Source organism: Natrix helvetica (genome assembly GCF_964273705.1).
Source record: "Natrix helvetica genome assembly, chromosome: 4".
In the NCBI taxonomy this organism is placed as follows: domain Eukaryota; kingdom Metazoa; phylum Chordata; class Lepidosauria; order Squamata; family Natricidae; genus Natrix; species Natrix helvetica.
In genome coordinates this window covers 15,687,240-15,701,301 of record NC_138550.1, presented here as the reverse complement: position 1 = coordinate 15,701,301, position 14,062 = coordinate 15,687,240, and the positions used below count along the sequence as shown (strand labels likewise).

The window sequence follows — 14,062 nt, the reverse complement described above, 5'->3', positions numbered from 1 at the left end:
CCCAACAAACCTGGTTCTTGTTGTATACTAGAAAACAAATTGTTGTCTATGACAACCAGCCACTCCCAAACTCCTACTATTTATATCCCAGCTAGGGTGGGCCTGGCTAGGATCTACATCTGCTTTTCCCTGAGACCCGGCTTATTGCTTTCCTTTGCTCTCCTTTCCTCTATGCACATACGTGCCATCTGGGATGGGCCCCATCTGTTCCTGCCCCTCACTCAGCTCAGGCCCTGAAGACAGCTGCCTCTCCACCTGAGGGAGGCAAACTTCACTTAACAAACGTCTCACTTAGCAACTGAAATGTTGGGCTCAATTGTCATAAGTCGAGGACTACCTGTAATCTACTGAACATAATAATTTGCAAATCGAGTTTAAAAAATGTTCTGCATAATACTTGGCAACATTGCTTAACTTCACTAAGGTATTTAACACTATTTCAAGATGCTTATGAATTATGACACATAATTACCTCTGTAGTTACTCAAGTATTCTACAATGAATATAGATACAACAGACCCAGAATGTTTGTTTCAATCACAACAAAGTTTTATTTATGGTAAATAAAATATATTTTTAACTAGCCAACAAGTTACACCAAGCAATCTTTCCAGACTTTTCAAATCATAAATAGCAATAGCACTTACGACTTCTATACCACTTTACAGCCCTCTCTAAGTGGTTTAGAGAGTCAGCCTATTGCCCCCAACCATCTGGGTCCTCATTTTACCAACCTCGGAAGGATGGAAGGCTGAGTCAACCTTGAGCCTGGTGAGATTTGAACTGCCAAATAGCAGGCAGCCGGCAGTCAGCAGAAGTACCCTGCAGTACTGCACTCTAACCACTGCGCCACCGAACTCTCAATAGCTTCTTTTACTTAATAGTAGCAAACATGAATACATGAAACACCATTCACTCTTTATGTCACTCCAAACCATTATGAAATCATGTCCCAAAAAGGGCCAGGCTATCCAGATCACCAAATATAGTTACTTCAGTGATAATTGACCTCACAAGCCATCCACTTTGTGATCTTCATCAGAACACTGAGCTGCAGTTTGGATTGTATTTTGCAGATACTTGAAACGTCAGGATGTTGTGAATTAGCTTAGTGTCGTTCAGGAAGCATGAAAATGTATCCTTGGGGAGAACAAAACCAGCATGGTTGATCTTCTTCACGAAAGAAATGTCCGTACAGTACCCTTGATGGTTCCTCTGCATATAGGGCATTTCCTAAGGGAAGGAGCACATTCCTTGCAAACAACCAAATGGCCACAGGGGATGAAGACAATAGACACTTCTTTGTCCATGCAGACTTTGCAAGTTCTCTCCTCTTGCAATCGTCTCAGCTGTTCTTCCATGGGTAAACCTGCAATTAAAGACTCTTTTATTATCTATACAAAAATAACATTTTGAACTATGCTTTGTTTTAATAAAGGCATTCCTCACTTCCCTGACATTCGCAGGCCCTTCCTCTTCCCTAAATCCATGAATTTATGAATGAAAGCAAATATACATGTCCCAGGATAATGTTGCAGGATCCAATCTGGGTCGTTCACCGGGACGATTGGTTTTGTCTCCTGAGCTTTTGGACTCGTACTGGAGCCCATCCTCAGAGAACTTCTCACTCACCAGAATGTGTCACTGACCCAGATCGGTTCCTATCACCAACTCAATAGTTGAGACACTATTGAAGAAAGGAAGAATATTCTATTTCAGGCCCAAAGATTTCCCAGCCCATGTGCATCCATCTTATCAAACTAAATTTTGAAATACTCAAAATATTAAGCCAGCTCAGTTTTATAAACATTCATAATTCCTATTATGAGCTATTTCAGCGTAACCTGTTCTTAAAAACATTGCAATCCTTATATTCCATTCATGTCTATTTAATAAATTATTTACCTGAAACATCTTCCGTTGGAATGTATGTCATATTCTTCTCCACTAAAGAAAGTAAGTTAAATATTGTTAGATCAAGTAACAAATTACCTCAGATTCATTAGAATGCAGATAAACTCTTAACACACACCCCATCTCCACCCCCGATTAACAATTATTAGCATAACAGCGAATGGCTTTTGGGAAGTCTAATCAACAGCATTTCCTCTGCATTATCTATTTCATATAAGAGGAAGAAACCTGTTTGCAACTCTTACCTATGAAGAACTCATAAATCTATTACAGTTGAGATTTACAGGGTTACCACTTCTCAAGAAAAAGTCAATTCAAAGCATGTGTCTAAGAAACTCACCAAACAAATCCTTGTATAATGCAGGATCACACTCCTGTAAACAATTTCTGAATATGCCTGCCGCAGAATTTCCTTTCACCAAGATGGTATCAATCAGTTCTCTAGCTTGCAAAGATGTCTGGGTTTTTTGTTTAATAACTTGGTGTTCCTGGTCACTTATTACTTTGGAACTTAATAAACTTTCCAGGATAGGGAGCGTACATGTCAAGCGCTGAAACAATGCCATTCGATTCTTTCTGATTAAGGCCAGATCTGAAATATAATAAACGAAAAGATGACACAGGGCAGACCTTTCTATCAGCAGAAAATGTGAGTACAAATGGACATTTCCCAACTCATTCAGGGGAAGGGCATAATGGGGGCATCATGAATATAATGCAGTACCTTGTTTTCCCGAAAATAAGACCTCCCCGGATAATAAGCCCAATCAGGCTTTTGAGCGCATGCACTAAAACAAGCCCTCCCCCGAAAATATTTTAACACATGTGCAGCTGGTCTCCGCCATTTCCTCTTGTAGCTGGGAAGCATGGCTAGAAGCATGTGCACAGCCTCAGGGGCGAACATCTGTTGAACGGCTGTGTTGTGCTGTTAACCAGCAGCCATGAGGTGACCACGCTTGCTGCTCCTGCACCTCAAAAATAAGACCTCCCCAAAAATAAGGCCAAGCACTTATTTTGGGGGTCAAAAGAAAATAAGACCCTGTCTTATTTTCGGGGAAACATGGTATTTCTTTTTTTTACCTCATAAAAACATGAGAGTTTCCCAGATTCACAAAATCCAACAGATCTACCACCTTTGTTCAAAGGAACATTTTAACACCGTTTTTAAATTCAAACTACAATTTACTTTAAAAAGAGGACTCCTACAATGGCACATCAATTGGCATAACAGCATAGCATTTAGTGTACTGGTGAAACCGACGGATAGGAATGACATGATCAATATATTATATAAATATATCCAACTACTGAACGGCACTAATAATTTTCCATTTTTATACAAATTAATTACTGTAGGTTTTGTCAGCAACAGTGTTTCACCCCCCCCAAAATAGCTAATAACCCTATTTTGGTTCCAGTGCAAGTAAACAATACATCCATTCTTGTAACGTCCTAAGTTGGCTTGAGAAGTTATTTTGCCCTTTGTATGAGAAACTGCCTTGTATTCAGTCATCACAAAACTATAGCAACTGTGTTGTCAAGAGGTTCTATTATTATATGCATAGGTGTTAGAAAACTGACAGCATCTATATTAATCAGGCTAAGACCTTTGAAAGCTCTGTGGGGTTTTTCTTCCCCTCTGCCCTAACGCCTTGGAAAAAGAACAGATATAATATAGGTAAAAGTTTCACAAATGCTACTTTGTTTGGTGAGTCACAATGGTAACAAACATGTCCAGGCAGCTATTAAGATTTACAGGAGAAAGTCTTGAGATACCGTAGCTATGACATGTAGGCTTGTAAATACAGTAAGAGGATCCTTTTGAAAATAATGCAAACAAAATTCTTAAGACGACTTGTTACATGTGCTCCAGGGTGCTTTCACACTGCTAAGCTTGGAATCTCATCTGATCTCCATTGAGGCTCATCTAAATATTTAGAATAGAATAACAGAGTTGGAAGGGACCTTGGAAGTCTTCTAGTCCAAACCCCTGCTTAGGCAGGAAACCCCACACCTCTTCAGACAAATGGCTATCCAATCTCTTATTAAAAACTTCCAATGTTGGAGCATTTACAACTTTTGGAGGCAAGTTGTTCCACTGATTAATTGTTCTGTCAGGAAATTTCTCCTTAGTTCCAAGTGGCTTCTCTCCTTGATTAGTTTCCATCCATTGCTACCTTCAGGGGCTTTGAAGAATAGTTTGACTCCCTCTTCTTTGTGGCAACCCCTGAGATATCAGAACACTGCTATCATGTCACCCCTAATCCTAGTTCATCAAACTTGGCATAACCAATTCCAGCAACCGTTCTTTATATTTTTTTAGCCTCCAGTCCCTTAATCATCTTCATTGCTCCTCTCTACACCCTTTATAGATCTAACAGGTTGGCTTAATCTATTTTGAGGGTCTTCTATTTACTCTGGCTCTCCGATATTGGTGGCTAATGTGAATAACTTTGAATGAAAATGCTATCGTCTCTCTAGTTATCGGAGTTCATAAAACTCTGAAAATGCCCCATCCAAGATGGGAAAAGGGGGTCTTTGACTCAAGAAGCAGAATTCATCTAACTGAAGCCATGAAACTTTTTATATACCTGATGTTATTTTTTCTGGTGGATCTTCCTTCTCCTCTTCCTTCTTCTCCTCTTCTGCACTAATAAGGTCAGAGACAAGATCGTTTACTGTTTTGTAATTCTCCCCTGTTGTTAAGATTTTACTCTGAATGGTTTGTTTGACCAGTCTTCTGTTGAATCCCATCTCCAAAACAGCTTCAACCATGGGTGTTTTCATGATGATGGCATCTTCTGAGGTATTTTCACCGGGTTCAAAGCGGATAACTATTCAGAGGAAAACATTCTAGCATTAGTTCTTGAAATATCAGTAACTTACTGGGTTCAAAATAATTAAAAATCAGTCAAATGAAAAAGAATCACTTCTGTACTGGATCCCACATCTAAGATAATACAAAACCAAGATCTGTTTCCTAAAAAGAGGCATATGTATTCTAGCTACATTCTTCAAACACAGAATGTGAGTATATGAAGATGCCATTTTCTGAGTCAAGCCTTCAGTCAATTTAGTTTGCTATTCCCTATTCTCCCTCGTCATGTCAGCTTCATTAGTCCCACTGCTTGAAAAAGTCAGAATTAGACAATAATGCCTCAAATTCATATATACACTACTGACGAGGACACGGTGGCTCAGTGGCTAAGACACTCAGCTTGTCGATCAGAAAGGTCGGCAGTTCGAATCCCTAGTGCCGTGTAACCTGAGCTCCTGTTACTTGCCCCAGCTTTTGCCAACCTAGCAGTTCAAAAGCACGTAAAAATGCAAGTAGAAAAATAGGGACCACCTTTGGTGAGAAGGTAACAGCGTTCCATGCACTTTCGGTGTTTAGTCATGCCGGCCACATGATCACAGAATTGTCATCAGACAGCGCTGGCGCTTCAGCTTTGAAACAGATATGAGCACCGCAACCTAGAGTCGGTAATGACTAGCACATATGTGCGAGGGGAACCTTATCTTTACCTTATACATTACTGAATTATATCACTTGCTTTAAGGTTTAAACTTAACCTTCTCAATAGATCTTTTTATTCTAGAATAAATATTGACAACTCATGGTAGTTTAGAAAAAAAATTATAACCATATTCACCACCAGAGGGCTTTGGTGATTTAAAAAGGTCTGGATACCTATGGAGATTTTAAGCAAGGAGCTAAAAACAGGTTAATTTTCACTTATGTTTTATAGCACAACTTGACTATATTGCAAAATTGCATGTTTCAGATTAAATTTAAATTTGAATGGTCAGCTTCAGGAATGTTTGACTTAAAAACCATGACAAAATGCCTTACTAGCTTAGTAGCAATAACAAAACCGAATTGCTACAGACCATCAAGGATAAATGTGTTGATATCTGAGTGCTACATTCTTATGCCAATTTTATAAAAGCTATCAAAATTCTGACAAGAGCCAGTTTGGCATAGCTGTTACAAGGAATAGGCTAGAAAATGAGGAGTTCTGACATTATAGCCGTGCCTTGCCGCAAAACCAACTGGGTAAACCTGAGTCAGTCATTCTCTCTTAAGTCTTAGGAAGGAGGCAATGGAAAACTGTCTGAAAAACTCTAGGGACCAATACAGGTAATTACCAAGAGTTAACTCTAACCCAAAGGCACAAAATAAACAAATCAAAATACCTACTTGGTACTTCTGTATTTTCTTCCACAGGTGTATCTGCAGTGGACAACAACTACAACACAGACAAAAAAAGATTTTTAGAAGATGTTTGCTTTTTGAAAAGATCCATTGTTCACACAGAGTTTGCTAACAGTAATACATTTAACCAATCTTTCTCAATATGACTCCACCGGGTAGATTGAAGCTGTAACATTTGAGAACCGTCCACAGGTTGTAGTGCCAAATTATCTGGATGCCACTAAGTGGGGGAACTGGTGAACTTTCACCCTAAATTATCTGCATGTACTCTGATTAAAATGCTACCCTGCACTTGATCCTAGCTCATAGAATGTTTCTGTTTGTGTAACAACAGTCAAAATTAATCAGGTACAGGTAGTTATGATCATAACTGAGCTCTGAATTATGGTCATAAGTCATGCTAGTCATTAAGCAGGTCACCGTGGGATTTTAAGATCTTTTCAGCTGCAGTTGTTAGTGAATCACAGAGGTCTTTACGTGAATCATTGTCCATCATGGGCATTTTTTTGCTGAAATCAGAAATAAACACCAGTTTCCAGGAAACAACCCCCCCCCCCGTAAATCAGTCATGTGACCAAGGATGCTGCAAGCAAATACAGAGCAGTTGCCAAGCACACACGTGCAATCATGTGACTTAAGGGGGGAGGAGTCAAACAGAAATTTTGAATCTGGGTTGTAATAACCCTGGGGAGGTCCATTGTCACTTCAAACAGTTGCTAAGCGACCAGTCGCAAGTCAAATGTTACTTTTACTGCTTGCCCACAACAGCCAACACAGCTCATGCATGTTATTTATCCAATTTTATATAACATTTTTTACAGACTGTGATTTGGCAGCATACTTATAGCCTTTAATCGCTCAATCTTTTAACTCTATCAAAACAGTCTAGGAACAAACTGTTTTCACGTTATAATGCTTTATTTCACAGCCTCTGTGGTCTTGGTTAAAGCCTGAAAACAAATGGATTGCACTGTTCTTTTACAAAACCACAGTGCGGTGTCTTTGCTAGAGACAGTATTAGTAAAGGGGCTATAAGTGTAAACCTTCCCTCCTACCTCAAAGTACTGCCTGTCAGAGCTTACCCTATTCTTGTAAAGACAGTCTGAAGAGATAAAGTTCAAGGTAGTATGCAATTTTGAAAACAGGTTAATTCTCTCAACAAATGTGTGTGTACTATGCAAAAGAAAAAGCATGCTATTATTGAAAATGCAACAGTACTTGCATACCTGTTGAAGAAGATGAGGATACCTTGCTTGAACTTGGCGGACAAACTCTGGACCCTTTCTATAAATCAGGTATTCACAACTGGAAGAAAAGTATACCAAGCTTAAGTTTTAACATGCAGGATATCTGCTCTTTTAAGAATATTTATTAGCCACAATGCTCTGCTTAGTGGGCCAAAGACATATTTATTAAAACCTACCCAGGACAAATACACTGAAGCCTTAAATACATTCAAGCTGTCAAAAACGGAATTTAGATGTGAAAAACATTATTACCCAATCAACACTGAGAAAACCAAAACCAATCAATCCCCTCTATGAGGCAGATAATAAGTATATAGTAGTCTTTATTTCACATTCAATTTATATTATGTTTATTGCATCTTAAAATAATCCCAAAAGTATTAGTGCCAAACATCTCCACTACAAATGGAATCTTTATTAGATGCAATTGTATTAGAAAATCAAGAACTGATATTTTTGGATCAGCCCTATCTTAAGAGCTGTTTGGCCCACAGCCTTAGAATGGTGAGCCAAAATTTTATTCATTCCTAAGGTTTTGTTCAATTCCATGGCCCAAATGGGTTATTTATTCCATTCCCTGCATTGAAATCACTTTTTTAAAAAAATCTAACTTCAGTTCTTAAAAAAAAAAATCTAACCAGTTATTCAGAATGCCACCCAATCACTACAATACTTGATTAGAACTTGGATAAAACAGCTTTGTTAAGCACTTTAGTATCTAGCATTCTTTAAAAATGTAAATATTGTTTAACCCAACAGAACTTTTGAAAATAGCTTTTGAAATAACTAGAGTAAGAATGCTGTTATTCTTGAATCAATATTCAACATCTTGCTTTCCGCAGCAGCTAAGAATATGCTCCAGGCAAGCAGACAAGATTTGTCCCTCAGCATGTTTTCCTTATGGCTGTGCAAATACACCAAAAATTGTGTATAAACAACCTCTTTTCAAATGAGTAAAACAACTGTACGTTTCTCTCCAGCAATATATGGCAGCTGTATCTAGGTGACTGTATGAATAATATGCAGCCACATCTCAATGGATTTTCAGATAATTCTGACCAGCTTGAAGTTCAGTTCTATGCAAGTTATGACAGCTAATAATTCCAGGTGTTCTCCAAAACTTTAGATTCATTTCCTCAGTAGCAATGTTCCCTCACAAATAGATCTCACTGAGGAATCCTTTTCAGAGACACAGTTCTACTCTCAATGGGACAAAAGTATGACAATAACCTCTTTGTTATGACACTTAAAAGAAAATGAAGGATACCTTGGAAACCATTTAGCATGCTCCACCCATGGATCATCCCCAGTCTCCCAACACCTGAGTCCACCGTCGCAACAGAAGCATTTGACATCATCATTGCGACCTTAACAAAAAACATTTCATGAAGGAAATTAGACAGAATGACAAACGGTAAAATGTAAACTGTTGAAAAATCAGATGAAATCCAAAACATGAAAGAACAAGTTCTTACCCACGTAATAGAAGCCAGCATCTGCCAGTTGCTGTGGATGAACCGGAACTGTCACTGGCCAATTTTTGAAAGTTCTGAAACGGCCTATGTGGCTTTGCATGCCTGAATGAAAGCCAGTCAAACTTGAATTGTTCTGGATTTGTTCCACAAAAGGACAGTTTGGAAAATGCCTTTGATGTTCTGAGATAGCATTGTCCTTTGGTTCCCAATTACTCAACTGGCCACCACAGGCAAAACAAGCCACCCTGTCTGAAGGCCCTACATAATAAAACCCGGCTTTGGCTAAAGATGAAGGGGACAAAAATGTCAGGGGCCATGCCTTGAAAGTGAATAATCTGCTTTCTTCCGTGCTCATCATAGGGTTGAAAGCCTTTGGCCTCAAAAGGGACAGGTCTTCTACTGCTGATGTCACTGGGTTATGTGGAAAACTGGAAAAGCTTCCATTGTAATACCCAACTTGACCCAAACTTAAGGCTTGCATTGAAGAAGGTGAAAAGTTAAGTCCAGAGGTAGCTGGAGGTGAGAAGGCAGAACGAAACGAGGATCCAAGTTTAGTCATTGAAGTCAGATTCCGAACAAAACTGCAACTGGGATAGAGTTGTTTATGCTTCTCCAGGGCACTGTCCCCTTTTTTCCAGTTATCCAACATTAAGCCACAATTGTAACATTTGACTTTGTCTTTCAGACCAGTGTAATAGAAACCAGCTCGAGCAAGACTCCTTTCAGATACTGGTACATTCGTTGGAAAAGTGGAATATGTAGACATCCTGTAGAGTTCACACGATAAGTCATACTTCAGCTCTGTCACCTCTGCGTCATTGTTCAATTTCGGCAGAAATGAGCCAATAACATTCATGATGAAGATAAATCAGGAGAGGAGTATGGGACGAGTCTGAAGTTTGGGAGATAATTTTGTGCAATTCTTATCAACTTCCAGGCCATAATAAAATAAAAACCTGAAAGTTAACATTACATGCAATGCTTATTTTCTTTTTTTATTACTTCAACTTTAGTAGTTCCTTTTTGATAGGGTCATTTGTTCCCAGTTTCACAATCCAGACTTTTTAAAAATATGGTAGTTCCTTTTTTTTTTTTCCTAAAATTACATAAGTCTTACTAAAATGAGGGAGGAGCATATTTAAAATAAAGGAAGTTTGAAGAAACAAGTAAGGCTTTAATTAGAAGCCTATACAAGAAGCCTCTGTCCCAATGAATCTCAATTCTTTCCAAATAAAATAATGAATATTTTTTAAACTTTTATTTCTGAAAGAGGAAGGTCAAAATAATGAATGTAAAAGGGACTATCTGAATGGTACTACAGAAATTTAAGCCAACTTAAATTAAATGCACATCTCTGAATATTTCTCCTTACAATAAGAAATCATTTTTTTTCTTATCAATATACCATTTCACTCGGTACTACTTCACAAAAAAATTCCTCAAAGATTTATCCTGACACATATCAGTGAAATGTGATCAAAGGAATTTTGATCATCCAAAGCTCTTAACAGGTTTGGATTGTTGTCTTTTTTATTTTCTCACTAGTGTGGTGAATTTTCAGTCAGGCTGCACTATTATTATTAAAGGGTTACCTAATTTAATAAGTTTATAGAAGTGTCGAACCCAAAGCGGTTTAAATTCGTTAACCAAAATATCATTGCAGATAATGTTTGATAAGCGAATGCAGTTGTCCTGCATAGTGGCAAAAACCAATTTGAATATTTATGCACAAAATTATCTCCCAAACTTCAGACTCTGGTCCCTTCAAGGGGCTTAAGCAGCCATAATGCAATATGGTATTCACAACGAGAAATGTTTACAAAAAGACTGAAAAATATGTTTTTCGGGTTACTGAAACCTGCATGAGAAGAAAAAGACATAAGCTCCCTTAAACCACAATTAACTTTTTATATAAACTGTTATAAATAATGCGTATATAAAGTTTAAACTTTATTCCATGGTTATGTTTTTAGATTAAAATTTAAAACTTGTGGTTCATCAGTCACAAAAGACTAGAAGTGCACAAACTCCTATTGTATCTATATTAAATCATCAATTTACAGATGAGTTACTCAACTTTTGCAAATTTAAACCTTCCAGACCTCAACTTCTAAAATTCAGATTACATAGCTATGAAAAAAAACATTCTTTAGTATCTTAAACTTCTACTTACAATTTCCTCTAGATAAAAACTTAAACTCAAATGTGCGTTTTAAATATCACTAGAAGGCAACAGCCGTCTTCTTTTTTTGTCCATGTTACAAAAATAACCCTGGATTTCCTGCCTCCTTAAAATAAAGTTGCTACAGTAAACTAAAAAAGATCCACCTCAGGACCAGATCATCTAGTGCAGGGATGGGCAGCTATGCCAACTTCAAGACCTGTGGACTTCAACTCCCAGAATTCCTGAGTCCAGTTGTCATAGTTGCCTACTCCTGATCTAGTGCTTTCCAAACATTTACATCTCTTTGTAACAGTCAGCGTGGTTAATACCAGTTGATGGAACTGCAGTCAAAAACACTTAGATCTAGAATCCAATGGGCTATTCTTGACTCCTCAAAAAGAAATTGCAGAAATCTGTTTAGACTAATACGATTTTAAAGAACCACTTTAATTTGGCATCAACAGACCCACACACACATATGTTTGATCCCTTTTGCCTAATTATAAAAACACTAGTGAATATGTATATCTTATTTAGAGAAGAGGTGGAAAGGAATGGTTTCATATAGTGAAGCCAAACCAAAACGGTAAATATACTTAAGGATACAAGTGTAAATGTGGTTCAGGCAAGTTAATAATTTATTAAACTTGTATGCCAACTGTCAACAAGTAATAATAATAATGAGATCCAGAATAGGTGTAACCCAACTCAGAAACCAGCAATTCGGGGTGAACTGGCAGTGCAAGGCATTCAGAAATATAAAGAGATTTACAAATGGAAAACCTATTAGGAAACCTTTGTTGTGTTACTTATGTCCTACATTAAAGACTGGGGATGGAAAATGAAGAATGGATAAAACCATTTCCCAAAAGCTCCAAAAATAATGTATCTACCTTCTATCAAGCTCTTACCTCTTTAGTACCCAATCATGATTAAGATTGTGTACTTAACAAGATACTCAATGGGATGATAGAATGGAACTTCTAAAGTCTGTCTTTATTGTAATTAGGGATCCTTTGTGCTTTCTGAGCTTTTCTAGCTGTATACAAAACTATATGCTATATATTTGTCCTAATAATTCCAGCCAACTTCACACACACAAAAAAACATTTAGAAATTGTATTCATGGAAAATCCTGAAGGCTCCTAAGAAGCTTATCAGCAAGGACAGACTTGTTTCTAGAAAGATTCATGGACTTCCAACATCCTTAGACAGCCTTCCATGAACATGAATCTCTCCAAATGTATCAGAGCCTATCCCTAATAATTTTATTCCCAGGCAACTGGGAACCGTGGAAGACCTGATGCAACTAGAGGTCATTGATTGGTTTTGGTCAATTCACAACAATCATCTTCAGATCCAGTATTCATTAAAGGTAAAGGTTCCCCTTGCACATATGTGCTAGTTGTTCCCGACTCTAGGGGGCAGTGCTCATCTCTATTTCAAAGCCAAAGAGCCAGCACTGTCCACAGATGTCTCTGTGGTCATATGGCTGGCATGACTCAACGCCAAAGGTGCACAGAACGCATTACCTTCCCACAAAAGGTGGTTCCTACTTTTTCTACTTGCATTTTTATGTGCTTTCAAACTGCTAGGTTGGCAGAAGCTGGGACAAGGTTGCTAGGGATTCGAACTGCCAAACTGCCCACATTTCTGATCAACAAGCTCAGCGTCTTAACCACTGAGCCAGTATTCATTATGAGGACTCAAATTGTTGGGGGTGATATGCTGACTCTGTAAACCTCTTAGAGAGGGCTGTAAAAGCCCTGTAAAGTGGCATATAAGCCTATGTGCTATTGTCTTAAAACAATATAATCCTCCAGATATTGCTGGGGTGCAGCTTTCTGGATCCTCACCGCTGGATATACTGACGAAAGCTGCCATTCCACCCTACCCAGAAGGCAAAAAACAAAAGAAGGCAAAGCCTCCTTTGAACCAGGCTTCACTCCTGGCCATGGCACAGATGCACCCCCTATTATTTGGGGGCTGGGGGAGGACAGAACGTATCTATCATTGTCTTTCCGGATGTAGCCCTGAGATTTCCGGGTGGTCTTCTTTCCCAATGCTCAAAGCCACTCCAACTTGGGCTTAGCATTGGGGGAATCAGCAAGGTCCCCCCTCAAAACAGCGCCAAGTTTCAGAGGCGGGGTCCACAAATTGTGCTTGTTAAGCCGCTGCACTTACACAACTCTTACACAACGAAAGCTCAAGGCTTTGTGCGCAATCAGAAAATGGGTCATCAGCAAAGTGGGTGTGAAAATAGCAGTTACTATTATGCACACGCACACATATATATACACATATGTGTATACACACACACACACAGCACCTCAATATCTCAGCACCCCCCCCCCGCGAGAAAAAGTGTCGAGACGCCGCCCCAGCAAACCCCGCCCACGCCGCCCCACGCGTGCGCAGCCCCCACTTACCGCCGCAATCCCCGGTTAGTTTTCAAGCAGAGTGCGAGCGAGCGCAAACGTTTTTATATATAGCGTTCCGAAGGGCGATCGGGGTATGGGGTATGGGGGAGGGGAAGAATCAGGCAGGAAGGACGTCAAACCACCCAAGCGTTGGGCCGAAGCCCCGCCCCCGGTTGGGGGAAGTGGGAGAGAAAAACTCGGAAACTCGAAAGAGGGCTCCGCCCCCATCCTATTGGAAGGGAAAGGACAGAGGGCGGGGCTTTTTAAGTCTCCGTGGCGGCTCTCAACAAAGGGCGTATACTGGGTGCGCATGCGCAGTCTGGGAGGGCTGGGTGGCTTTGTTAGTGACGCTGCGGGGGTTTTTTTTTCCAATTATAATTCGTTGCCCAGTTCGGGAAAAGGCGCCTGATCTGAATTGCAAACGAATCCAGAATTTTTCCTAATCGGAGGACCTCCGAGCGTGCCTCTTTGCAGAGTTTCGTCTGAATTTCGAAAAAGAGTTAATTTCCGAATCGGGGGGAAAAAACACGATTCTCCTAAATAGGCTGGGGGTGGGGGTAAGAACAGTGACTGTGCCTTCCATTGTCTTTTATTTTATTTTATATTTTATTCGTTAAACATGAAAC

At 39.2% G+C, this 14,062-nt stretch overlaps 1 protein-coding gene across 1 annotated transcript; it reads right to left on the bottom strand.

Moving 5' to 3' along the window:
• Positions 1-527: 527 nt before the first annotated feature.
• BIRC2 (baculoviral IAP repeat containing 2) lies at positions 528-13,591 on the bottom strand. The gene is made up of 9 exons (XM_081950007.1): positions 13,446-13,591; positions 8,853-10,710; positions 8,645-8,744; positions 7,357-7,435; positions 6,116-6,164; positions 4,506-4,748; positions 2,255-2,506; positions 1,906-1,947; positions 528-1,369 (listed from the first exon to the last, which is right to left on the bottom strand). The coding sequence occupies exons 2-9, from the start codon at positions 9,706-9,708 to the stop codon at positions 1,176-1,178; spliced, it is 1,815 nt and encodes a 604-aa protein (XP_081806133.1). The 5' UTR covers positions 9,709-10,710; positions 13,446-13,591; the 3' UTR covers positions 528-1,175.
• Positions 13,592-14,062: the final 471 nt, after the last annotated feature.

Excerpts from the sequence above, each read along its gene's own strand:
- BIRC2 (XM_081950007.1), bottom strand. The coding sequence starts at position 9,708 with ATGAATGTTATTGGCTCATTTCTGCCGAAATTGAACAATGACGCAGAG. Across the intron at positions 6,165-7,356 it reads ATCCTCATCTTCTTCAACAG|TTGTTGTCCACTGCAGATAC; the intron begins GTATGCAAGTAC and ends TCTGTGTTGTAG. Across the intron at positions 2,507-4,505 it reads ACCAGAAAAAATAACATCAG|ATCTGGCCTTAATCAGAAAG; the intron begins GTATATAAAAAG and ends ATTATATTTCAG.